This window comes from Thamnophis sirtalis, unplaced genomic scaffold (assembly GCF_051295495.1).
Source record: "Thamnophis sirtalis isolate CommonGarterSnake01/CBP01778 unplaced genomic scaffold, rThaSir2_p1.2 scaffold_1, whole genome shotgun sequence".
Classification (NCBI taxonomy): domain Eukaryota; kingdom Metazoa; phylum Chordata; class Lepidosauria; order Squamata; family Natricidae; genus Thamnophis; species Thamnophis sirtalis.
The window spans coordinates 162,134,325-162,161,784 of NW_028261381.1; the positions used below are offsets into that span (position 1 = coordinate 162,134,325).

General features: G+C 41.5%; 1 protein-coding gene across 1 annotated transcript; it reads right to left on the reverse strand.

The window, feature by feature from the left end:
• RAB3A (RAB3A, member RAS oncogene family) lies at window positions 1-24,476 on the reverse strand. The gene is made up of 5 exons (XM_087702128.1): window positions 24,365-24,476; window positions 11,001-11,228; window positions 8,225-8,343; window positions 5,356-5,480; window positions 1-2,434 (listed from the first exon to the last, which is right to left on the reverse strand). The coding sequence occupies exons 2-5, from the start codon at window positions 11,226-11,228 to the stop codon at window positions 2,244-2,246; spliced, it is 663 nt and encodes a 220-aa protein (XP_087558254.1). The 5' UTR covers window positions 24,365-24,476; the 3' UTR covers window positions 1-2,243.
• Between the last annotated feature and the right edge of the window lie 2,984 nt (window positions 24,477-27,460).

Below are 27,460 nucleotides of genomic sequence, written 5' to 3' on the forward strand. Positions count from 1 at the left end.
TTTTGTGATTAGCCATTTTATTTCTTCACAATATCTCCTTAGTACAGTGATTTTTGTTTGCTCATTTTAGGAAATTATTTATTTTGACACTTCTGACAGGTTTTGTTTTGTTTTTTTTAAATACAGTACAGTATATATTTTTCCATTAAAGTAAACTTCAAAAAGAGAGAGAGAAAGAAAGAGAGAGAGAGAAAGAAAGAGAGAGGGGGAGAGAGAGAGAGAAAGAGAGAGAGAGAAAGAGAGGGAGGAAGGGAGGGAGGGAGGGAGGGAGGGAGGGAGGGAGAGAGAGAGAGAGAGAGAGAGAGAGAGAGAGAGAGAGAGAGAGAGAGAGAGAGAGAGAGAGAGAGAGAGCAGATGGTGTCCAAGAATTTGTAAAACAAATGTATAGAACTTCATTGAAAAATAAATTAAGGATAGCAATGGGGAAGGGGAATAGTACTGGTAAGGAGTAAGGTAACAGTGGCTGTTGACAGAATTCAACCCCCACCTGCCCCAGTCCGTTCTAGGGAAAAAGGATGCTGGACTGAGGGGAACGTATGACATCAGGTTCAACTTAACCCCTGCAAACTCAGGTCTGTTTAGGAAAGGAAAGCAGTGGAGAAACCATTCCACAATGACAAAGAACCCTTTGACTTTCTCCTGTGGTTTTTAGATCAGCCAAGATGGGTTTTCCAGCTGCCTCTCCGCCTTTCTTCTCTTAAATAAATACATAGTTCTGTGAAAACCCGTCAGGTAGGGTGACTTATTTTAAAAATAACAAACTAAAAACACCAACACAAATCACGACACGGCAATGAAAGGTCCATACGCACATAAACATCACCAGCTACTTCTATTTACATGGAACTGGAGAGATTGCTCTTTTTTTTTTTCTTTTCGTTTTTGTTTCCTGTACACGGAGGAAGACGGGAAGAGGAGCAAGCAGGTTATCTAGACACTCGGCAAGGTGAAAGTGGGAGAACCGTCTTCTGCAGGGCAACTGAAAGGAAACAGAACTTCTCCAATCTACTTTCACCTTCAGTCATGCCGGGCAGGTGACAAGCTTCGCTACACGTAGCCGAAAGGCCACCTCTTTGCTATGCTTCACTATTCCAATTTAGCCCTGTCTTTCTCAAGGAGAGAAGCTGGAAAAATCTGGGTGTGCATTAGGCCGCTGCAGGTAGCAGAGCAATCCCACCCTTACAAATTCCTAGCTGGTGGAGCAAAAGGATCTACTCTATCGTTTCTCCAAATATGGTCATCTTCTAAATACAGGAAGGCCTTCTTCCTCTTCTATCTGAATGGAGAAAAAGGATCTACTACCCGTGCAAGCCTCTTCTTGCTAAGTGACCGGATTCAACTAGACCTAGAGTGATCGTAATCCCTCAGAATCCAACGTGACAAGATCTACAGTTTTAAGTTGAAAATTCCTGCCGTTCTGTGAAAGAAGATATTCACCTTAAAACCTATGATTTTCATTCATGGTAGAGGATAAACAGCATGCAAGAAGCAGGCATGAACTGGAGAGAGCATTGAGGTTACAGTAATTAACCTCACTTCGCAGCATTACAAAAACCGAGCCCAATTCAAACCTGGTAATGGGATAGTTCCCAGATAGCTCTGTTTGCCTGAACAATATTATTTTTTCTCTCTACAGCCCATGATCAGCGGTCAGAAGGAAAGAGACAGATGCTTCTGACAGATATATATTTCCTTCCTGTGAAGACACAGCCAGATCCCCTTTGAATCTCGGGATGTTGTCTATTTTTGTCCATACCGAGTGCAGAAAAATGCAGTGCATGGCGCTTACGAAGCAGGGAGAGGGGAGGGGAAGGATGTTCAAAGGTGTCAATGGAAACATTATAAATATATAAATAAATAAAACCCCGCTAAGAACAGTTAAAAGTTCCGGCGTTGCCCCCGCCCCTTTTTTTCAAGCTCATCAACTTGGATCCCGTGGAGGGGAAGGGGGGCGCGTTACAGGAAGATAGAGCTTCTATCCACCCAACGATTAAAGGGAGTAACTTTTGAAGCATTCAAAGGCCCACACAGAGAGGTGGAGAAGCTCTGGGTTTGAGTCTCGACCACCCACCCGAAAAGGATAAGCAATGGGATAGCTAAATGGTATGTGTGTGTGTGTTGGTGGCGGTAGGGAAGACAGAGAGCACAAACTGTCAAGAATCTAGGGGCTCTGGTTACTGCAAGACATGAAGCAGGCAAGGTGGGTGGGACAGGTAAAGTCAGGGCATCCACACCAAAGTCTTTTAACAGGCACAATCCTGGTGGGGGGGAGCTTGTTGATCGGTCAGTTGTGGGCCCGGCTTGGCACCGGTCACAGCTGGATCAGCTGCATCCAGTGACTCGGACATCTTTTCGCAAATGATGTCGACCAAACGTTCAAAGGTTTGCTTCACGTTAATGTTGTCCTTCGCGCTGGCCTCGAAGAACTCAAATCCTGGAGGAAGGGAAAAGACAAAATACAAAAAAAAAATGCATGTACAAGAACAGGAAAGAGAAACACAAGAGACTCAAAGGGCCTCGAGGAAAATCAAGGACCAATTATTTCCAAGAGGAGTAAACAAAAATAAGAAAGCCATCAGCAAACAGCGGAATGATTTACCAGAGAACAATGTGTATTTTGTTAAGTTTTGCCAAACCAGCCTTGCCCTTTTTATCAACTTAGTAACTTTGTTGGTGGACTGTGAATGATGTAGATATATAATATATCTCGATTTCAGCAAAGCACTGAGAAATTAACTCATAACTTTTTTTCATTAACCAGCTTGCTAAGAGTAAGCTGAATACACAAATGACTCAAAATCACATTGGAGAGTTCTTATAGATTTATTGAACAAGAGAGATTTGTCTAATAAGACAACCAAGCTTCAGTCCTAAGCTTTATACTCATCATCTTTAATTCATGATTAGGATGAAGGGGCAGGATTCAATAATTACTGTATTTTTCAGATTATAAGACGCACCCTTTTCCCTCAAAAAAGAGGCTGAAAATCTGGGTGCGTCTTATACACTGAATACAGCATTTTTTGCCTCCCGAAACCCTGCCCCTTCACAAAAATGGCCATGCATAACTTTTAGGAGACTTTCAGAGAGCTCCTGGGGGCTGGGGAGGGCAGAAATGAGCAAAAAAACAGCCTGTGTTTTGCTCAGTTTTGCTCCCCCCCCCTCCACCCAGCCGCACTCTATAAGGTTCCTAAAGGCTATTCATGCCCTTTTTTGATAGAAAATGGGCATGTTTTAGCAAAAAACAGGCTTGTTTTTGCCCCCCTCCCCCAGGAGCACTCTACAAGCCTCCTAAGGGCTATTCGTGGCCCTTTTTTGGAAAAAAAACCGGGCCCATTTTCACAACAAATAAGCCATGTTTGGGAGGTTTGCAGAGTGCAATTTTTTTAAAAAAAATTTTAAAATCTGCCTCTTCAAAAGCTTGGAGCGTCTTATACTCCGGTGCGTCTTATACTCTGAAAAATATGGTATCTAATTTGCAGATGACACAAATGAGTGGGAAATTTAAGTAGCATGATAGCGAGATGGGTGGCATATAAATTCCATAAATAAAGGGCAGAAATAAATAAATAAAATTATTTGATCCATTAGCATCATGGGTTGAAATGGAAAGAATTAAACTTAATAGAGACTAATGCAACATTGTTCACCTGGAAAATAAATAGCAAATAGAGAGATAAACCTGGTTTGGCGGTTGTACCTGTGAAAATATATTGGAATAGAAGTTGATTGCAAACTGAGTAGGAACAAGCAGGGCAATTTAGCTGCCAAAACCATAAGTGCTAGTTTAAACTAAATCTATAATAGTGTAGATGTTCAATCATGAAATTTTACTGTTCCCTCACCTTAAGTATTGTAAAATATGGGCACTATATTTAAGAAGGGTTCAGGGAAACCAAAAGAAGTTCAGGGAAAAGAGTGAATATCAGAGGATTAGAAATTCAGTCCTGTGAAGAGTAACTGAAGGACCATGAAATGTTTATCCTTGAGAATGGACAGGCATAATGGTCTTCTTTAAGTACCCGAAAGGATGTCATTCAGAAAAAGGCCAAGACTAACATGTATTTATGTTACATGAAAAAAGATGCTAGCTGAATGTTTGGAAAAATACCCAATGTTAAGAGGAGTACAACAGCAGAGTCATTTATCAGAGACATGGTGAGCATTTCAGTGAATGTGTTGAAATGGTGCCTAGACAGCCATCTGTCACCAATGTTCTACCTTCAATTTTTGCACAGAGGAGGAGTTGGATTTACTGGCCTAAAATATCTCCCTTCTATTATAAATATGATTTTATGAAATCCAAAGTATCAAGGTAGGTTAATCAAGTTCAGCATCTTATATCTAACTAGCTAGTTATCCATGCTCCGCTAGGAATCTATGTGATCAGTCTTGATAAATCAGTTTGAAAATTAATAAGTAGTTACGATCAGCCTCTCCTCTCCCCTTCCCTCCCTCGGGCTTGCCCCATAGAAGTCTCCCCTATCCTAACCTCTTCTCTCTCTCAGCCTTGCCCCACGGAATACCCCCCATCCTATCCCCTTCTCTCCCTCAGGGTTGCCCCATTGATCCTCTCCAAACTCCCAGCCTGCAGGCTGAATGAATCACACACTGGCCACACCCAAGGGGCAGTTGGAACACAGATATTTTCAGGTGAGGAGGGGGAGTAGAACTCCTTAGCATCAGAGCATATTAATAATAATATAAGAAATAGTAATGATCTAATGGTCATTTAGAAAAATCCTTTCTATGCGAGCACCTAGAAGCCAAGAGGAATATATGTGCCACATTTCAAGTATGTAGGCTTTTCGGTTCTGGAGATTTCATGATCGTGGTGGGAGTGTTTTTCACTTTTATATATATGAATAAGGAGTCAGCCACAAACAGGTCTTGAAAGCAACAGTGTCAGCTAATAATTTAAAGACAATTTCAAACATTTCAAAATCTCTTTTACAGTATATCCCATTTATTCCCTGTACTTCCTCTGTTAATTTATCTACTCTCCTCTTAAAGACATCTCAGCAACCAACCTTAGAAATGATTGACAGATGTTGTAACAAATGTCTTGTTTTTTTAATCCTGAACCTGCATCTAATCCATTTAATAATGGCTTCCTATCTAAGGTTCCAAAAAGATTAGCCACCTACTTTTTTCTATACAATGTGCATATATTATGCAAATGTATCTCTTATATAAATCTGTTTTGCATAATTTATTTAACGCACACTAGCTATATAAAGCTCTAAAACTCATTTTTTCCTTGAGGCCAAAAGACTTGAAATTCCACTTCTGTATGACTTTTCAAACTCATCTTTATAGCTCAAATACATATCATTCCAATTGTTGTTCCCTTACCCAAGTGCTCAGCAAGCTGACGTCCTCGCTCTGATGACACAACCCTCTCATCTTCCATGTCACACTTGTTGCCCACCAACAGCACCTGGGCATTATCCCACGAGTAGGTTTTGATCTGAGTTGACCTGAAGTAAACATTGGAGAGACAAGCTCAGTCATATTTGACCAGTACTTCTTAACATAGAGAGAAAAACAAGAGTGTATTTCAGGTGTACTCATAAAAGTCATCACAAGCATGTTTGTCCCAGGCGGAAAATGTCCATAGCAATAGCAGTAGACTTATATACCGCTTCATAGGCCTTTCAGGCCTCTCTAAGCGGTTTACAGAGAGTCAGCATATTGCCCCCAACAATCTGGGTCCTCATTTTACCCACCTCGGAAGGATGGAAGGCTGAGTCAACCCTGAGCCGGTGAGATTTGAACCGCTGACCTGCTGATCTAGCAGTAGCCTGCAGTGCTGCATTTAACCACTGCGCCACCTTGGCTCTTGGCTCTTGGCTCATAGTCAGGCAAGTGTTTTTTTGGGGGATCCAATAAGATGTCACAAATGAGTGTACAAATTTTTAGAGTTCTGGAGAAATCTTCATGAGGCACAATAAAAATAAGATACGTAAGAAGCAAAGAAAGTCTAAAAAATAATGACAGATTTTATTTTCCTGGGCTCCAAGATCATCGCAAACTGCAGCCAAGAAATTAAAAGACGCTTGCTCCTGGGGAGGAAAACTATGGAAAATCTAGACAGCATACTAAAAAGCAGAGACATCACCCTGCCAACAAAAGTGCGCATAGTTAAGGCAATGGTTTTCTCAGTTGCAATGTATGGCTGTGAAGTTTGGACCATAAGAAAGGCTGAGCGCCAAAGAATTGAGGCCTTTGAACTCTGGTGCTGGAGAAGACTCCTGCGAGTCCCTTGGACTGCAAGGTGATCAAACTGGTCAGTTTCCTAGAGGAGATCAACCTTGACTGCTCTTTAGAAGGCCAGATCCTGAAGATGAAACTCAAATGCTTTGGCCGCCTAATGAGAAGGGAGGACTCAATGGAGAAGAGCCTAATGCTGGGAAGGATTGAGAGCAAAATAAGAAGGGGATGACAGAGAATGAGGTGGCTGGATGGAATCACCGAAACAGTAGGTGTGAGCTTGAATGGACTCCAGAGGATGGTAGAAGACAGAAAGGCCTGGAGAAACGTTGTCCATGAGGTTGCAATGGGTTGGACACGACTTCGCAACTAACAACAAATTTTGTCATTTCGTTGGACCTAATACAGGTATCTTCTACCTAGGGATTCGTCATGAAAATACATTACTGAAACTTCTGTTCAATCAACAGGAATGCAATTAAAAAATACTGCCATTCCTTGTTTAGCAACTGCCTTGGACAGCAATCATTTGCAATAGCAATAGCACTGTTGACTTATATACCGCTTCACAGTGCTTTACAGCACTCTCTGGGTGGTTTACAAATGTCAGCTTATTGCCCCCAACAATCTGGGTCCTCATTTTACCAACCTCAGAAGGGTGGAAAGGTGAGTCAACCTTGAGCCCTGTCAGGATTGAACTCCTGGCTGTGGGGTGAGTTAGCCTGCAATGTTGCATTGTAACCACTGCATCACCTCGGCTCAATTTGGAGGCATGACAGTGGCAAAAAATAACTTTGCAACCAATGTCCATATATATAACCTTCAAGGATCTCTCAGTCACCTGTTCAACATTACAGCCAGTTAATAAGTATGATCTTTTGCCTGTTTTTCCCCCTCAAAGAAAAGAGAGATTGTGTCAGCAAGATATCTCTTCCTGAGCTGCTTTCTTCAGAAGCATATTACTCCCCTAGAAAATAGTCACCCCAAGTTAACATGCTCAGCTCTCTGACCTTATTTAATTGATTAAAACTCTGGACTGGCTGCCAAATGCTGCCTCTAACTGACAAGGCCCTAATCAATTTCACACTGAATATTTGTTTTTGCCTCTTAAGCATTTGGCTGCATACAGACCCAGCGCACTAGGCAAACAGCCACCGCTGGCGCATTCCTTTCGTTGTGTGTGCCTGCTTATTTCCTTATAACCCTTTCCTCCCCAATGAATGTAAATGCAAATATTAATCTTCTTGCTAATTATCCCAGCACTGGGGAATGCATTGGGGAATGATTCTCGGCGAATCAGAAATCTTCGCTACCATTTAGGCTCACCTGGGTGTTTGGGGTCATAGCCTTCTGACACAATAAAAGCAAAGGAAAGTTTAAGGAAACTCATAAGCTCAGTTGCAGTTTTACTTAGCAACCACTTCCCTTAATGACCGAATTACTGGTTCCAATTGCAGTTGCTAAACAAAGACTATCTCTAATGAGCATTTAAGGCATTTTATACTTTTCTATTCTGTCCTACCTAAATTGCATAAGAATAGAGAGCAAATGTAACTACAAGACTTCCTTAGAAAGATGTAAGTAACTCAGAAAGAAAGCCAGTTTGGCCTAGTGGTTACGGCACCAGGCTGGAAAGCAGGAGATCATAAGTTCTAGTCCCGCCTTAGCCATGAAACCCGGTTGGGTGACTGTGGGCCAGTCCCTCTCTTTCAGCCCAACCCACTTTACAGGGTTGTTGTTCTAGGGAAAATAGAAGAAGAAAAGTGTGTTGGATATGTTCATTGCCTTGAATTATTTGTAAAAATAATAAAGATGGCATGCAAGTAAAAATACACTTTTTGGTGCTTGCATATAAAGCAATAAGTAAACATACTGAAAACGTCAATTTGATCCATGGGTTGCTCAAATATCAGCTGCATTTGTTCAAAAGAATCCTTGGAGAACGTTTGAATACTAAAATTATTATAAGTTTCAAAATTAATTAAAGCTAGTCATAATAACTTTGACTCACCAATCTTGGACAGCATTGAAGGACTCTTCATTGGTGATGTCATACATCAAAATGAAACCCATTGCCCCTCGATAATAGGCAGTGGTGATAGTCCGGTATCGTTCCTGCCCTGCTGTATCCTAAAAAAAACCACAAAAATGAATTTGAAGTACTTTTTATAGCATTTACAAGTATCCTTTGGAATTACAATACTCTATATCAATGTTTCCCAATCTTGGCAAATTGAAGGTGTGTGGACTTCAGCTCCCAGAATTCTCAGTTACAGCTATGGAATTCTGGGAGTTAAAATACCTGGAAATTGCCAAAGTTGGGAAACCCTACGCTAAATATTTTCCCCTAATTGTGATCAGTTATTATACGAGGAATATTTCTTGTGATGGTAATTAAAACTCAAGCATTTTAGCTTTAATATTGCTGCTTTTGTCTTCTCTCTGTTTCTGTCTCTGTCTCTCCCTCCTTCCCTCCCTGATGGACAATCTGTGAATGGGTTGAATTTATTTTAAACTTCACCTTCCAAAGCTACAGGACAGTTTACCGAATGCCACTGATGTCACGCAGAGTGGTAATATCAAAACATCAAAATTTCCAGTCCACATTAGGAGAGTTTGGGGAGATGATATTGCTTCAAGGAGAAGAATGTGTGCCTTTTAGAAGCTGAATATACTTTATTTATTTTCACTAAAAATGGGGGTAACTGAATTTCAGAAAATTAATAGTCTGGCTGCCAAATATTGGCCCTGCTTGAGGCTGAAAAAAAGATGCTGGGTGCCTATATGCACCTCATGGATCACCACAGCTAGTCTAGAAATACTTTAGTAAATTAATTATATTATCAAAAAAACCATCACTTTGTTGTACCTTGTAAGAAATTGTACTTTGGCTTCATAATAAACTGATTTTATAATGAGGAGACATTTATCAAATGTCTTCGTGGCCAAAGTATACTTTTGTTTTCCAAAAAAGATGTTTTTTTTTAAAAAAATATTTAAATTCATTAGCTATCCAACTCCAGTGGACTCAAAACTTTCAGAGTGTTTTGTAATCCTTGTAAGAGCATTGGAAGGAAACCCAATATTATCTAACATGAACCTTAATGTAATGGTATGTAGGAATGACCTTGAGGGAGGGAGGAAAAGAGATACTGATCAGATAGGAGGGGGGGAGGAACCTACAGATACTTAATCTTCAGAGAAAGAAACTTAGGAAGGACTTGTCCTAATTGGTCAAGCTTAAAAAGAGAAAGTGATTTGTACTTTCAGCATTGTAAGATTCTATTAATGAAGTCTTACAATAAAGTAGAATTAGCTCCTCTGGTGTCAGGCCCAAGCCCAAAAACAAGACAGTAAGAGCCAACCAAGTTCAATCCTTTATTTGTTTACACCTAATAGACAGAATCTTGCCAAACTAAAGCTATAAATTTCTCAACTACTAAATAGTAATAGCAATAACACTTAGACTTATATACCGCTTCATAGTGCTTTACAGCCCTCTCTAAGCAGTTTACAGAGTCAGCATATTGTCCCCAACAATCTGGGTCCTCATTTACCAATCTTAGAAGGATGGAAGGCTGAGTCAATCATGAGTAGATGACAATTGACCTTGGAAGGATGGAAGGCTGAGTCAACCTTGAATTGGTGAGAATTGAATTAGCTTGCAATACTGTATTAACCACTGAGCCACCATGGCTCTTTATCCTGAGAGATTCTAGGGTGTGGTTACCCTGAACCAGGGGTGAAATTCAGCAGGTTCTGACTGGTTCTAGAGAACCAGCAAATACCACCTCTGGCTAGCCCCAGAGTGAGATCGGAATGGGATTTTGCAGTATCCTTCCCCTGCCATGCCCACCAAGCCATGCCCACAGAACCAGTAGTAAAAAAAATTAAATTTCACCACGACCCTGAACCTCTTATCTCCCCCACAGCCAGCTCAGGACTGCTCTGTCTCTTGATCTATGTTTTTCTTTCTGGGAAAGCTCTGAGTGGACTAAGTCCTTTCCTCCTGCAAGTGCACATTCTTTCACATATGATCATGTTCCTTATCTGCTTTACCTGACACTTCCTTGAACAAAAACGGAGCACTACTCCAATTATATTTATATTGTTTAATCCAGGGTCTTTGACCACTTCAAGCTCTTTCCCAGCCATGCCAGGGGCCCTGATCCTTCTGCTGGCAGTATATTTTCTCTCAGAAAGCAATTTATTCTGGTAACCCTTGCAAGCAATCCTGCAAGCCACTTTTTCTCAACTTTAAGACATGCGGACCTAAACTCCCAGATTTCCCCAGCCAGCATAGGGAATTCAGGAGTTAAAGTCAGGGGTGGGATTTAGCCGGTTCGGGCGAACTGGTTGTTATGATTTTGCACAGATTTTGCGCAGTTCGGAAAACTGGTAAAATCGAACACCGGCTGCTGCTCCTCTGTGCTGCGCGCTTTCCAGATGGGACTTAGAGGAAAGCGGCGGCTCACAGCTGCTAAATTGTACGAGAGACACTCTCTCTCCCAGGAAAAGTAGGAGCGGATAGAAGCAGCCGCTGCCCCGGATAGCAGAGATGGAGTGGAGCAGGCCCCGAAAGGCTGCTGGGTTAATCCTCGCCGCATGGTGGAAGCTGTGCATGTACGGAAGCCGTGCATATGCACATGCGCGCGCACTCACATTTTTGGTGAACCGGTTGTTAAATGGGTTGAATCCCACCACTGGTTGAAGTCCACATGTCTTAAAGTTGCTACGGGTTGAGAAGCACTGCTACAAGGCAAGACAGCTTCCCCTTGCCTCCTTACCCAGATCTGCAGTTTAATGCGCTTGTCATTGCGATAGATGGTTTTCACTTTGAAGTCGATGCCAACGGTGCTGACAAAAGCCGGAGTGAAGGAGTCATCGGCGTACCGGAAGAGGAAGGAAGTCTTCCCAACACTGCTATTGCCAATGATCAGGATCTTGAACATGTAGTCAAAGTTCTGGTCTGAGGATTCCTTCTGGCCATAGCGAGGGTCTGTTGCAGAAGCCATCTGGGGAAGAATTGGAGGAGGGAGAAGGAAAAGGATGGGGCACAAAAACACCACCCAATTTGCAACTTCAGAAGAAAACCACATCCTCTGATCCTTTTAATGACAGATCCCCAAGACTCTTTAAGGCTACCATATTTTTCGGAGTATAAGACGCACTGGAGTATAAGATGCACTGGAGTATAAGATGCACCAAGGTTTTGAAGAGGCAATTTTTAAAAAAAAAAAAACACTTTGCAGACCTCCCAAAAATGGTCCTTTTTTTTCAAAAATGGCCCCAGTTTTTTTAAAAAGGGCATGAATAGCCTTTAGGAGGCTTGTAGAGTGCTCCTGGAGGGTGCCCTCCCCAAATGAGCAAAAACAGTCTGTTTTTTGTTCACTTTTGCCCTCCCCAGCTCCCAGGAGCACTCTGGAAGTCTCCTAAAGACTATTCACGGCCAATTTTGCAGGGTTTCAGGAGGCAAAAAATGCTGTATTCAGTGTATAAGACCCACCCAGATCTTCAGCCTCTTTTTTGAGGAGAAAAGGTGCGTCTTATATTCTGAAAAAACACGGTATTTTCTTCTCAAGTTATTGCTCAAGCTATTTATGGAATCTGTCTGAACTTTAGCCCACCGCAGACTTTTAAAAACATTTAAAAGAAAAATCCTTGCTAATTTTCTTAAAGTACTTTTGATAAGTACCCTCGACATTCAACAATGTTATTTATTTATCTTGTTATTTTTACATATATAGGCATATTTAACATTGTAACCTAGACTGAGCTAAAAATGAATAACACATAGTCCTTGACTTACAACTAAAATTGGGATCAGAATCCCCATTGGGGTTGTTAAGTGAGTTGTGCCTGATTTTAACACTTTTTTTTGCCAGTGAATCACTGCAGTTCTTAAGTGAACCACGTGTTGATTAAGTGAATCCAGCTTCCCCTATTGGCCTTGTTGGAAACCAATTAGGAAGGTTGCAATGGATCATGTGACTCTAGGACACTGCGACCATTCTGAATGCAGGCTGGTTGCCAAGTGATCGAATTCCGATCATGTCACTCTGGAGATGCTGCAACTGTTGTAATTTAAGGACCAGTGCAACTTCAAACGTTTGCTGAATGAATGGTTGTAAATCAAAGACTACCCATTCAGTATTTTAGTGGTATGGGACAGGGATCAAAATACAGCAGTTGAGGCATTATGATTCAAGCCAAAGCAGAGAGGTTGGATATTGCAGTGCCACCCCCACCCTCTGGCATATTTTGACACTTTTGATCAATAGCGTAACAGTTCTTAATCCTTATGGAAGTTCACAAATAGGATACACTAACAAATCAGGCAGAGAACTATCTTCTCCATTATGAACTATTGATGAAGTGGTTTCATTTTTCATTTACTGAACAGTTTATTGCAATGTGATTTATTAAAGAGTCTTTCTTTTCTTTCTTTTATAATTTTGCATTATAAATTGTTTTGCTTATAACACAACATACAGTACAACCCCCCCCCCCCTGGTATTTTACGGCTGTTTGGAATTAAGAACCAATTTCCAATGAGTTCAGACACATTGGTTCATGACACATTGTAGATCTTTATAAATTCAGAGTTTATATTTTTTTTTAAAGGCTACTCCCACCATTTTTTTTTGGTTCTATCGCGATATCCAACCAAACAGTTACTACATTTAAATCCACCAGAGATCGTAGTAATTTCTTATAAGTATGGTCTAGACCAGAGCTTCTCAACCTTGGCAACATTAAAATGTGTAGACTTCCACTCCCATAATTCCTCAGACAGCATGCTAAAATACACACAGCTTAAAGTCGCAAAGTTTGAGAAACATTGTTCTAGAACAGGGGTGTCAAACTGGTGGCCTGCGGGCCGGATGCATCGCACGCAGGCCACACCCACCGCAGCTCCGTGAAGGGAAAAAACGGTGCGCAATGTCATGTGATGATGTGATGCAGTGAGTTGGATACCTGTGTTCTAGAACCAGGCCTAGTTGGTTTTGGCAAGCTGTACTGTATAACACACCTTCTATTTCTTATCACAGAATATATACAGTATACCAGCAAAGGTAAATATATAATCAAATTTGTATTATAAATCAAGTTTCCTAAATATGGGCTACTTTCTGAACTGTGGATTGCAATTCCTAGAATCCACATCAATAGCCATGCTGCTGGGGATTTCTGGAAGCTGTCTTTCCCCCTGAAAAGATGTCCAGGTAAGCAATGTTTCTAGAAGAAAGCCCAGATTAATCTATCCAACTAAAATTGATCTGAAAATATAACCAATAGTACAGTATGGAGAAAACCTATATAGGCAGCTCCAATCCCCCCCTCTATGGGAAATTAAATTAAATTTTAATGAGGTACCATCGCAGTTAATTGCAATCAAGGGAGAGAAACCAGAATGGAAACATTGAGGTGAACATGGACTTTGCAACATTTTAATACCATATGATAATATAATTTGCAGGGACACGGTGGCTCAGTGGCTAAGATGCTGAGCTTGTCAACCAGAAAGGTCCGCAGGTCGGCAGTTCGAATCCCTAGTACTGCGTAACGGAGTGAGCTCCCGTTACTTGTCCCAGCTTCTGCCAACCTAGCAGTTCAAAAGCATGTAAAAATTCAAGTAGGAAAATAGGAACCACCTTTGTTGGGAAGGTAACAGTGTTCCGTGCGCCTTCAGCATTTAGTCATGCCGGCCACATGACCACAGAGAGGTCTTCAGACACCGCTGGCTCTTCGGCTTTGAAACAGAGATGAGCACTGCCCCCTAGAGTCGGGAATGACTAGCACATATGTGCAAGGGGAACCTTTACCATTAATACAATTTGCATTTGAGATTTTTGATTGCTGTTTTTCTTATTGTGTGCATGCAAGCTACCTTAGGGGCCTGAATCTTACAAGATAGAAATATTTCATATATTGTTTTATGAATTAATCTCTGTGACATATGCAAACATTTGGCTTGAGAACACAGACCGACAAGGCCATTAAGCTAACTAGACATATCATCTCTATGGGATGAATAATTAGTTTGTCCATTTCACTTTGAGATGAGTTGCCTAGTCCTTCAGTTTGCACCAGTCTCAAAATCATGCTACACCCAGCCAGAAGACTCTCCAAAATATAGAGAAGACTTGCATCCACCTCTTCTTTGGACATCAATTATCTTATCTTTCAAAGAATAATTCTCTTTTAAAAAGGGAAAGCAGTCTCAGTTATTCCCCAGTCCATCAAGGACAATCACTTTAGCGCTATGGCAGGCAACTTTTCAGCAGTGAAGGTTGCAACTCAGCTCCCTGATTGGAAAGCCAATAGTTCCTATTTCAACCTTCTTACTCTGTCCCCAAGTACCCCAAAGGGGGGAAAAAATCCACAGTGATGAATTTCAGTGGCCAAATGGCAAGTCTCCGGAGGACTGGTTTCAGGCTGCTTTGGGAGGTGCCCCAGGATTAAGACTAGAAGTTTGTGAATGATCTGTCTCTGAGAGTCCTCCTGCTCTTACTCCAATCCTAATTTTCAGGAAAATAATGAAATAATGAAAATCATGGGGGTGGTGCAGTGGCCTTTCTCCTCGCAATCAGGAGGCTGTGAGTTTGATCCTAGGTAGAGGCAGAATATTTCTCTCTCTGGGCACAATGAGAATATAACTGCTGAACAAAACCGCATTGGCGACAGGAAGGGCATTTGGCCAGTAAACACTCAGCTCCATTCAGTTATCCAGACTCCATCCCGCATGGCATTATGGGATTGTTAAATGCAGATGATGAATGAAAATCATGGCGTACATCATCAGCCAGTTTTGCTGCAGAATTGTATTGATATTGGATCAGCATTTGGTCCATGAGTTATTCAAACTGATACAGCTCATCAACTGGAACTTCATACTTAAATCAGTTAAGATGCATTGCTTTCCTTAACTGGTGCCATCATCACCGTTGGTGACATAGATTCCCATCTTGGAACGGTGCCTTTTGGGTAAGAGAGTCATTTTACAGCGCTCCTGTCTCTGAGAGGTCAACTAAACCACATAAATGGAAAAATTTCCGCAGAGCATCAAGAACTTTTTTTTTCTTGGTTTCCAAAGGCTTTCAGAACAGATTATTTAAAAGTGCATTGTGTTGGGTTTTATTCATTATTTAAAAGCACGCTGACTGCTATTATTAAACTGAATGCACTTTATTTCTGTGTCATCTGTGCAGCTGAGACCACAGAGTTGGCCATTTTCTTAGCGCCGAGCAATTGTTCCAGCCTCGTTCACAGAAAAAGATATAAAATTGAAAAAACACCAACATAACGTTGCAAGCTTCTTGCCCTTGTTACACCACCCAAAGAGCTAAAAGCTTGTTTTGTGTGGGAATATCTGATTGGGCATGGTAGCAAACAGAATGCCAGATGCAATGGGAACATTCTGACTCACCTACAGACTTTTCTTACGTCCCTGTTGACAGTGGTAACAATTATTTCAGAGGTCTACACTTCCCCCAGTTCCTTGGGGAGATTTAAAAAAAAAGATCTTTAAACTGCTTGTTCTCGTATGCTGCATCCTAGATATGCCCTACCTTCTAATTTCCTCAGAGCAAATATGCCACCCAATACAATATTTTAGCTCAGTGGTTCTCAACCTCTGATCCATGGACCTCCGAGGGGGCCGCAATGTCATCACAGGGGGTCTACAAAGGCTTTAAAAATGTTATGATTTGCATCTTAAGTCTTGGGAGTCCGTGGCCATGGTCCGTGGTCACAAAAGGTATTTAAGGAGGGTTCATGGTGAAGAAAAGGTCAAACCCCACTGTATTAGCTAATTAAACAGCCCATGGTTTACTTGCATTACACAAAGCAAAGGATGGGGTTGGAATAATTCCTAGGGCCTAAGAAGGATTTAGCTGGATTCCTCTCACATCTTCTTAGAGGCCAATCTCAAATACGGGTTTCAGCTACAGCTAAACAGATCTCAGTTTTGTGCAGCAGGGAATTGCTAAGCAATGCTTGGTGGTAGCAGTAGGAAAGCAGTCTCCATTTTGGCTCTGAGTCAGCTGTGTTTTTGCCCACTGAGCTCTTTATAGCAGATGCTCCCAGGATGAATGCCTCATCCTTGGCTTTGGGTGTTCAGCGATGAAAAAGACAAATCCAAAAGGGTAACAAGAAAACGAGATTAAAGAAGAGCTCAGAACACAGGGCGTTCTATTGATCAATGCAAAATTGAATTTTAGAGGTACACTTTCTGTCTTGTTTCATCAAAAAAAGGGGGAGGGGAATGTGGGAGGCCCAGTTATAGCAAAGCAGCCCTAAGATTGCTGGCTACTCATTTTGCCCTTTGCTCGGTCCCTAGTGACATATAAAACTGAGTCAAATAACTGGATTGGAAGATTTTTGGAAATTAAAAATGTATTGATTCTTCTGTCACCTTGGCTCACTGTTAAGTTTTAATCTGGCAGTGAATTTTTTTCAATGCGGGTCTCTCTTTCCTTCTATTTGTTACACCCATTGCAATGCAGGAGTGACTCAGGGTATGATTTAAAAAGGTCAGTGTGGCATACATTAAAAAAAACAGATGGATTGCACCATTATGGCCAGCATTTTGAATGTTTTTAACCATACCCTATGGGCACCTCAGATGATGCCTACAACACACAGGGAATACATGCATAACTTCTCATTAAATGCTTTTTGAAAGCATTTTAAAAGGAAGCCTCAGTTTTGATTTCTGCAGAACGGGAGATAGAGCGCTCCCTAAATTATGCACAGGGAATGTTCTGTTTCTGAAAAGCTGCTTTTTCAAGATGGCTTGAATCCAATCTTATATGGTCTACTTTTTATGAAATTGGAATTCTAGCATTTTACCAAAGGACACCAAATTGGCAAGCATTCTTATGCATTAAAGAAGATTGCAATTATTTGCTTATCTGGCTGGAAGTAATTCCCAAATAAAATGGTGCTGAGGCTATTCCAAGAAAAGAAGTAACGATTGCACTGTATCTGATTCTGAGTCTGTATTCCGGTTTGGGAATTAAAACACCTAGACAACAGGAAATTTTAGCAAAAGGGGAAGGCAGAACTGATAAAGTCTTGAGTTACATTCTTCCAGAATGATATGAGTGCTATGGTGCCATCAGCCTAAAAGTCCATCCAATCCAGTATTGTGTTTCAAAACAGGGGCAGGTATTTTGGGAAGCATGCAATTACAATCAGGAGGAAAAGCCATTGTTCTTTCTCTTGAATCATAGGTAAACTACTTTAATACATAGAGATTCTAGCTACCGGTAGCTCTAAGGTAGATCTCAACTTGAGACCTTTTCATTTATCAATGGTTTATTACGATGACCTTGGGAAAAAAATGACTTAACACCTGATCTGTTACAACTGTCACACCACTCCTGTAGTCACAATTTGGGCACTTGGCAACCAACTTGCAATTCACAACCATTGCAGAGCTTTGCAGTCACTTGATCACAGTTTGTGACCTTCGCAACTGGCTTCCGACAAGCAAAGTCAGTTGGGGAAGCCGGATTCGGTTATTCGCTTAATAACCGGTGTAAAATAGTTGTAAAAATTGGGTGTGGTCCCATGATAACTTGCTTTAAATTATGATTTCAAAGACTTACAATGTGAATTCTGGTTCCAATTAGGGTTGTAAGTTGAGGAGTACATGTACTAAGTCTCAAAGACATCACCTACCAATGCAAAAGAAAGGACCAATAAATCAAACAACCTTTGTAAGAATATTAGCAGATAAAAGGATGACCAATCAGTGGATTGCACTGATTGGTCATCCTTTTATGTGTTAATATTCTTATATTAAGCAGTTACTCAGGGATTCATTCCTTGGCTGCATAACTCATCATTTTTCACCAATACTCAGGCAAAGGCATGTAGACATACAGTTCACTATTTATTACTGCTGTTTCGAAGAACCAAGTGGGAAGAATTCATTTTAATCAGCTCATAAGGAACTCATTGCATTTCCAAATTTAGTGCTTCCCCCATCTCATATCTTTCCTCCCTCTCTCTTAAGAAAATATGACTCTTGACCTCTCTCCCTACAGTATCTCTGAAGAGATGCTGGAAACAAGGTGCAGCCTTGTTTTGCTTTGCATCCAAATCTTTAAAAGTTAACAGAAATAAAGACAAGGGGAAAGCTAACTCTGGCTCGTAAAAGACAAGGAAAGAAAATGTAAGTAAAGAAAGAATACCCATTGGGTTTGGTGACAAAGAGAATGGATATGAAGAGTTAGAAGCTTTATCACCAAGTAAGGCCTGGAAAAAACTCTGCTCCATCTGATTCAGTGACTTGGTTCGCACAATGTACTAATTCATAATTACATTTGTTTTGATATTAGCAGGTTCTACGAACATGACCACTCAGGTTTGTAAACCATAGCTTGTGATGAAACTTGGCTAACTCATCCTCATCTTCTTCTTTTAACGACCCCATAATTCCTTGCATCTTGGGAGTCTGGGCAACTGAATGGAGCTCAGTGTTAACTGGCCGGATGCCCTTCCTGTGGCCAATGCGTTGCTTTGTTCAGCAGATATAATCCCATTGTGCCCAGGGAGAGAAATATTTGCCTCTACCCAGGATCGAACTCACAGCGTTCTGATTGTGAGGCGAGAGCTGCACCTCTATCTAGGCCACCGCACCACTCATGAAACTTGGCTAACTGATAAACCAAAAAGCTAATTTAATAAACCAAGACTTTGTCCCAATGTGAGATCTCACCTTGCATTAGGTAACTTCACATGGTCCTGTTTAAATCACTCTTTTTTATTATAAGGATAGGGGTTGTATTAGAATAACTATTTTTAGAATAGCTTTTGCTCATCGGTGCTGCACATGCTGAGGTGCAAAAAATAAAATAAAATCTTAATTCATTCTCCAAATGGAAATGGTTAAGATTCTTTTTGGTCTGAAAATCAACAGAACTTGTGTCACCAATTAATAAATACTAAATTACATGGGACATGGTTGGAGTCAATGGAAGAGATTGGGCTATATCATGTTATGCTTTCTACAACTTGGTTGTAGAAAAAGCAACAACCAATTTGGTTCACGCCGAACAAATCATATTATGGCTTAATGTAATGTGTGAATCCAGCCACAATGTTCCATGTTGGAAAACTACCTGTTTATAGGCTGGGATTATACATAATCCTCAATTTACAACCACAATTGGGACTGATAATTCTGTTGCTAAACAAAGCAGTCATTCAGTGAGTTATTTTTGCCATCATTGTTAAACAAATCTCCATGGCTGTTAAGTGTTAACAACTGTTAGGCAAATCCGTTTCCCCCATTAACTTAGCTTGTTGGAAGCCTGGTGGGAAGGTCACAAATGCAACCACTTGATGCCAGGAAGCTGTAACCATTGTAAATACATGCTGGTTGCCAAGCACTCAATTTTTTTTGTGTAAATGTGTTTTTATTTTCCATTTTCATTTTCGTACAGTCACATATATACTGTGCAGAACCGGGGCCATATAACATTAAACAATAAACACAGCCATTCCTCTTGTCAATAATACCCCCCAAAATAGAAACCCAATGTACCTCTTCGACCCTCCATACACCCTTTCTTTCGCCCCCCTCCAACTTTCCATCTTCCCTCCATCATTCCCCTCTACCCTACTTCCCCTCCCCCTCTACCACTCCTCTCTCCCGATACACTCCCTTCCTTCTCCCCCTCCCTCCAATCCTCTCTCCCACCCTCTCTACCCCTCTTTCTTCTATCCCTCTACTCCTCCCTTCGGACCAAGCACTCAAATTTTGATCACATGACCAGGAGGATGCTACAACAGTGTTAGGATGTAAGTCGTTTTTTTCAGTGCCATTTTAACTTTGAATGGTTTCTAAATCGATGGTTATAAGTTGAGGACTATCTGTATATGCACACACATGCATGGGTTGATCTGTGAGGGGAGAGATGTCAGATGTTGATATGACCATGAAATCAAAGTCTTAACACTTTTTTTACACGCATCATGACTTGCCCGCATGATTTTCTGTCCCGCTAGCCAAAGATGACTTTGGGTTAACCAAAAATAAATAAATAAAATCCTTTGCTCTTTGACATTAGCACATGTGCTCAAGACACCTGAAAAAGTTGAGGAGGGTAAAAATGAAATGACTGATTCAATTTTACCTGTCTTGCCACGTACCTGCTCCAGAACTTCCAAGCACTAAGAAAACCAGAATGCCTAAAATGTGAAGATCTTTTGGTGCAGAATCAGACAAGCCATTGAAATGCAGATGCTGTCTGTCCATGCTGCATTGTTTTCAACAATATATGCAACTCCTTTTGCAGAATCCAAGACGAGTGCAAAGGAATACAGCTATCTAATTTCTAGGCTTATGTCCCCAATTCCGGCCACCAAGAGGTTCCTTCAACAATGTGCATTTGCCTCTGGTTGTATTCATCAGTATATTTCACAAGGCCAAGTCGGGATCTATCATATGGATTCTACAATATGCAAAGCTGGGATAGTGTTAAGTTGGTTAGGTGGTTGTTGTTTTTTTAGTTATGCAAGGGTTTATATGTTAGCAGGTGGCGGGATCTAGCAAACCTTAGTTGGTTTAGAAAGCTAAGCAAGGTTGGTTCTGGTTAATATTTGAATGGGGAATCATCTTGAACACTAAGGCCTTTGTAGCATTTGAAGACAACTTTACTATTTTGGACCAAGCCATCTTTTTTGTTTTGTTTATGTTAGGGTATCTTGTGGAAACCCAGCAAGTCACTAAATAATGAAAATATGCTGCATGAAGGCATAAGACCCCCCTTATGTGGTGTTGAGCAAGCAAGTTGGGTGGGAATCCTGAACACAGCATATTATAGGCCAATGCAGATATGCAACTCTTGGTTCTCCAACATGGAAGAACATCAGCACTTTTTGAATTTGCTTGGGTATCTGCTACAGATCTATCTCAGAAGGTTTTCAGATGTCATTTCTACTTTAAACAAAATGTCAAATTGACAATGGTTCTAATTCACATGGCAGTTGCAAGGTCTTCTTTGAAAGCTGAATCTGGCTCCAATTGTCAGGCCTACCTGGTGAATAGGTAGGAGCTTCCATAAAGCATAAAAACACAAGAAGAGTTGTAGATCAGGCCAGCAGCTCATCTATGTAATATTCTGTGCCATGAAATGCTCACAGCATAGAAAAGGAAAGTGATAGCATGCCTTACATAAGGATAGCTATCTGTGATTCAGGAAGTAGTAAACAGTCATCAATTCTAGTTGCTAATAATTCCCAAAATGAATTGGCTTACATAATATCAGCTCATCAGTTGGGCTTTCAGAAACTGGGAGAAGATCATGGCATCATGTCTGAAAAACATTTTCTAAATGGGTTTCCTAACATATAGGGATACCTTTCTCTAGCTAACATCCCCTAACTTAATTCCCTTTCTTCCTTAAGATCTAGGCCAGTGGGTCTCAACCTTCCTAATGCCGCAACCATTTAATACAGTTCCTCATGCTGTGGTGACCCCCAACCATAAAATTATTTTATGTTTTCTGTATTTTTTCAAAAATATGCGTTTTACGATGGTCTTAGGTGACCCCCTCTGAAAGGGTCGTTCGACCCCCAAAGGGGTCCCAACCCACAGATTGAGAACCACTGATCTAGGCCTAGAGCCTTACTAGATAAGCTCAAGATCTGACAGCAGGACAAGAAGCAATGGATGGAAACTAATCAAGAAGAGAACCAACGTAGACTAAGGCGAAATTTTCTGGCAATGAGAACAATTAACCAGTGGAACGGCTTGCCTCCAGAAGTTGCAGGAGCTTCAGCACTGGAGGTTTTTAAGAAGAAACTGGATGATCTTTGTCTGAAATGGTATAGGGTCTCCTACTTGAACCGGGGGTTGGACTAGAAGACCTCCAAGGTCCCTTCCAACTCGGTTATTTTGTTAAGATGGACTCTCCACCTCTTCCATCTCACTTTCATGCATATGCCCCAGAGGGGAAAATGTTATGCAATACATGAAAGTGGTGCCTCCTATAGGTATCCATTATCAGCACCCAATGTTTTGAGGGCGACTGCCCTAATGTAGGAATATACTTGATTCATGTTGTATAAGATCCTGCTTAATTCGAATCAAATGCTTTCTGCCCAACATCATATCCAATACTGAGTAGCCAATTACCCCCGTGCAAAATGTTTTGCTGGCTGTTTCCAAACATGAAAGCTCCATTTCATCGGGGCAATTAACTCTTCTCTCCATTTCATAAGTCCATACCAATTTTAAGGCTGCCTAAGCAAATTATCGTCATCGTAGCTTATGGCAACGTAAAAAGGAAGCAGAGCAGGCCAATGTCAAGCTATTCAATCTTTTCAATATCAATCACTGGTTTGCCAGCACATCCAAGCATGCGATGCTATCCAGCAGCAGGATCCTTTGGCCCGGCCTTATTTGCCCATGCAATGCCTTGCATATAGTGAGCTCAAGTTGCAAATGCTTTCATGTTGAATCAAACGCTCCCCAGTTATTATTTAAAGCGGTCTATCTGGACGGACACACACACACCACACACCACCTTTTTGCTCTTGCTAACAGGCAATTGTAACCATGGAATGAACTCCCCGCAGGGATTCAGACCCTCACCTCTCTCCAGGCCTTCCGAAAAGCCGTCAAAACCTGGCTTTGCCGGCAGGCCTGGGGGTGATGAGTTCCCTCCCCTCTCGACATGTATGGTTGTGCGACTGTTGTCCACTTTTATTATTTGTATTTTGTCTTTTATGTTCCCCCCTTTTTTCCCCCTTTGAATTGTTCGCCGCCCTGAGTCCTCCCGGAGAAGGGCAGCATACAAATAATAAAATACCAATACCAATACCAATACCATGGGCAGTAGAACATTTAGGGAGATTTGTCAAGCTAGCGGGAATAGCTGAGCGCAGCCTAGCCAGGGTAAGTTGCTCTCCTTCTGATGAAAAAAAAAAAACCATAGTGATGATGCACCCTTCCCCCCCACTGTCTTCATCTGAAGAAGCAACCCCTAATGCTGCATTGCATACAAGAGGCTGAGCCTCAGGAAAGCTGATAAATGTGTCCACCACAAGACATTAATCATGTCGAATACTGAATTGTATTTTTTTTTCATGGTGCTGCCGTAGGCTCTTTTTTTCAGCTACAATGTAAGTAGATCCTTTGACAAGAGACCCCAGATGGCAACCTTCTTTCCCTTCCACACGTCCTCAATCCAATTTGGAATTAAATTGCTCAATAGACGGGCAACTTTGAAGGCGCATCTTCCAAGGAGAAGTTTGCAAAGTGCTGATCCCCAAAACTAGATTGGGGGGGGGGCACCTGGGAGGGGCAAAATGAAGGAAAAGAACCACTCTATAAGTCAAGTAATTATAAAGCGGATCTTGCTGACAGATTTGCATCTGGAAGAGCCTTTGGAAAAGCTGGATGTTGTGTGTATGCGCGGGGAGTTATTTTGCCTGGAGGGAAAGAGCTGTTATTACGAAATGTCCCCTCTTTTTTTTTTTCCCCTCCCAACCTCTCCCAGCCCAATCCATCTCTTGCAAGACAGGCCCACCCGAATGAGGAACAGCACTTGAGCCGGAACTGGCTCCCTTTGCAACCTGCGATGCTGCCTGCCTGCCTCCCTTCTTCCCATCCCCTCCGTTCTCTCTCTCTCTCTCTCTCTCTCTCTCTCTCTCTCTTCCAGAGCCTCCTGTTTACCATCTGCATCACTGAAACCTCCTCCGACGAGGCCCGCGAATGAATGCCCGTCTCCCGTTTCATTCCGTGCCATCTTATTTATTTATTTTAATTTATTAAAAAAAAAAAAACACCACCTTTTCCCTTTGGAAAAAAAAAAGCAGCGACATTTCCTTCCACCGCCATATATTACCTTCGATTGATCGACGTTTCCCCTCCGGCTCCTATATAAACCAGCATCCCTCCCCCATTTATTTTCTGCTCCCTTCCCCCTCCCCATGTGTCAAATGAAGGTTAACAACCTGCCCACCCACCCCTCTTCCTTCTTCCCCGCCGCCGCGCCACCCTGCTTCCAAGCAACCGAATGGGGAAAAAAAAAAGAGGCAACACAGATGAAGGGATCATCTCTCTAGGTTAGAAAAAGATTTTTAAAAAAACACACGAGAGGGGGGGGGGATTGCACAGGCGCGCACTCACCCCGTGAACGCGCTTCTGGTCTCCCAGCTAATGCAGCAGCGGCGGCGGCGGCAGTGGCGCGAGGCAACAGCACCTGCCTGCAGATCCCTGTCCAACGTCACCAGCGCTCCGAAAGGGGCGGGGATATGCAGATGAGGAGGGTAACGTGACTTCGCGAAGGGCCGTCCCCCACCCTTCCCCCCCCCCCCGGTCTGGTTTTCCTTGCGGGCGGGCCCGAGGCGTTGACGTCTCAGGGATTGGCGACACGTCGGTGGTTGATTAGGCGGTAATCTTTTTTTTTTTTTAACCTCACGGACTTCTGAGTAAGCGTTGCTAAAGCCTTTGAGGTTTCCTTTTCTCTCTCTCTCTCTCTCTCTAGATCCCGCCTTTATTTTGCCTCGCTTTCCCTTTAGAAGGAGAAAATAAGTTGACGAATGGGAAATACAGATGTATCAACCAATAGCTATAATAAAAGAAAAATTGTAAATAGGCTAATGCAGGAGTGTCCAAACTTTGGAACTTTTAAGACTTGTGGACTTCAACTCCCAGAGTTCCCCAGCCAGCATGGCTGGCTGGGGAACTCTGGGAGTTGAAGTCCACAAGTCTTAAAGTTCCAAAGTTTGGACACCCCTGGGCTAATGTAAGAAGAAATTTAGTTAAAAGATTTTTTGGTCATACCACTATAATTACTGTTACTATATTATTGTTATTGTTATTAGCATGTGTGTTTACTATCAACTTTTCCTTGGCTTTGCTTTATCTGTAATTGTTGTCCTGACATGGCATTGTCTTTCCAAAATGTTTGCGAATATTTTTTTTTTAAAGGCGCTACCTGGTGATCCCGAGGAGAATTTATTTCCTTAGTTTGCCTATGGAGATTTTCAGTCATCCATCCACAAGTCATGGTTGTCCCCAAAGGTGCTTTTCTTCAAGAGGCAACTGGGCTTTCTGGTTTTTTATTTTGAAGACATTTCGCTTCTCATCTGATGAAAGAAATGTCCTTCTGGGTTCGGCTCCAAGTGGGGAAAAAGACATTGGAGACATGGAGGCTGCTTGGAAAGATGGTTTATTGTTGGACAGGGCCACATGGCTTGAGCCCTGAACAGAAAAGGTGATCACATGCTTCAATGTTGGTGGAGAAGAAGAGAAGGGCTGAGGGAGGGGCTTGCTAGGCTTTTTATAACCTGTTCAGTCCCACCTCTCTGTTTCCTGTTCCTGTGTAAGAAATGTATTCTGATTGGTTGTCAGACTCCCATGGGGCCATGCAGGGGCTACTCTCTAGGCCAGTGTTTTTCAACCTTTTTTGTGCAAAGGCACACTTTTTTCATGAAAAAAATCACAAGGCACACCACCATTAGAAAATGTTAAAAAAATTTAACTCTGTGCCTATATTGACTATATATAAAGTAATTCTCCCACGGCACACCTTACACTATGTCACGGCACACTAGTGTGCCACGGCACAGTGGTTGAAAAACACTGCTCTAGGCTGTGTTTTGAATCCAGATATGGATGAGTTCTCAGATGCCATGTGGTCAGTTGAGTAAAGGGCCAATATTATCATGCCTTTACTCCCATCCCCCCTGGGGCTGCAGTGGAGAAGTCTTTATTATGTAAAAGGGCCTTCTTAATGGCCCATTAACAGTGGGGATGGGCAGGAAGCTACAGGCAACTATTCTGTCTTTTAAAACATGTTTCTTTCTTTTCATATCTAGATTCTGCCTTTTCAATATTTCCTATGATATTTCATTTTTCTGGGAGAGGGCTGGATGATAACTTCCCACACATCCAAGAAGCCTCTTCAGCTCATACTTGAGCTGTTCAAGTTGCCTCTTGAAAAATCACCTTTCGGATATTTCCTTAGTTCATTTAGTGACAGTTCAAAATTACAGTGGCCCGGAAAAGAGTGACCGGTGACCGTTTTTTTCACAGTTTACAATTGTTTTACAGCCTCCCCACGATCATGTGATTAAAATTCAGATGCTTGGCAACTGGTTCATACTTATGACCGTTGCTGTGTTCCCAAGGTCATGCGATCTTTTGCAACATTCTGGCAAGGAAAGTCATAGGGGAAGCCAGATTCACTTAACAACCAGGTTAGTAACATATCAACTGCAGTGATTCAACAACTGGCAAGAAAGCCCCCAAAATGGAGCAAAACTAATCAAATGTCTCAATTAACAATGGAAATTTTGGGCTCAATTGTGGTCATAAGTCAAGGACTACCTGTGCTTATTTTATTTACTTATTTATATTTTCCCTTGCATAAAGCAAAAAAAAACACCTCACTTTATTATCTGCGCTCAGTGAAAATACGTTGTGCACAATAAGTATATAACTCCTGGGAATACACAAATAAAACATGAGAAAGTTCCTGATATTATTACCTCACATCTTCATCTCGAAAACATGACCAAGATCCACAAAACACACAAAAATTCTAGTGAGCAGCTGGTTCTATGAAGCAAGACATGAATATTCACAGCCCTATTTGCTGCCATAGCTTGTTTTGTAAGTTTTGAGCATATTAATAATTGTGAATTTTCTGGAACAAAAAAACAGCAACTTGTTTTTAATACGTGGAAGTCCTTACAACCATTCACTTAGTGACCATTTGAAGTTACAATGGCACTGAAAAAAAGGGACTTATGACCATTCTTTTATGACTGTTGCAGCATCCTTATGGTCACATGTTCAAAATGTGGATGCTTGGTAGCTTGTTCATGTTTATGGTGGTGGTTGTATCCTAGGGTCATGTGATCAACCTTTGCGACCATCTGACAAGGAGAACCACATTCACTTAACAACCAAGTTACAAACTTAACAACTGCAGTGGTTCACTTAACGTGGCAAGAAAAGTCGTAAAATGGAGCAAAACCCATTTAACAAATGTCTCACATAGAAATTTTGGGCTCAGTTGTGGTTATAAGTCGAAGACTTCCTGTATTAATTTCATGTAATATAATTATTATAGATTATTCAGTAGCTTTGTGTATAAAGTGTTATTACAACTGAGATTTTTAAGGTGAAAGATAAAAGCAAGCTTACATATATCTGCTTATTACTATGTTTGCCAAAGGTTAAAATATTCAGCAACAGAATAACAAAATAACTTCA

Coding starts and splice junctions, on each gene's coding strand:
- RAB3A (XM_087702128.1), bottom strand. CDS start 11,228: ATGGCTTCTGCAACAGACCCTCGCTATGGCCAGAAGGAATCCTCAGAC. Junction 8,344..11,000: donor GCATTAAACTGCAGATCTGG/GTAAGGAGGCAA, acceptor GGTTTTTTTTAG/GATACAGCAGGGCAGGAACG. Junction 5,481..8,224: donor TTCAATGCTGTCCAAGATTG/GTGAGTCAAAGT, acceptor TGTTTACTTCAG/GTCAACTCAGATCAAAACCT.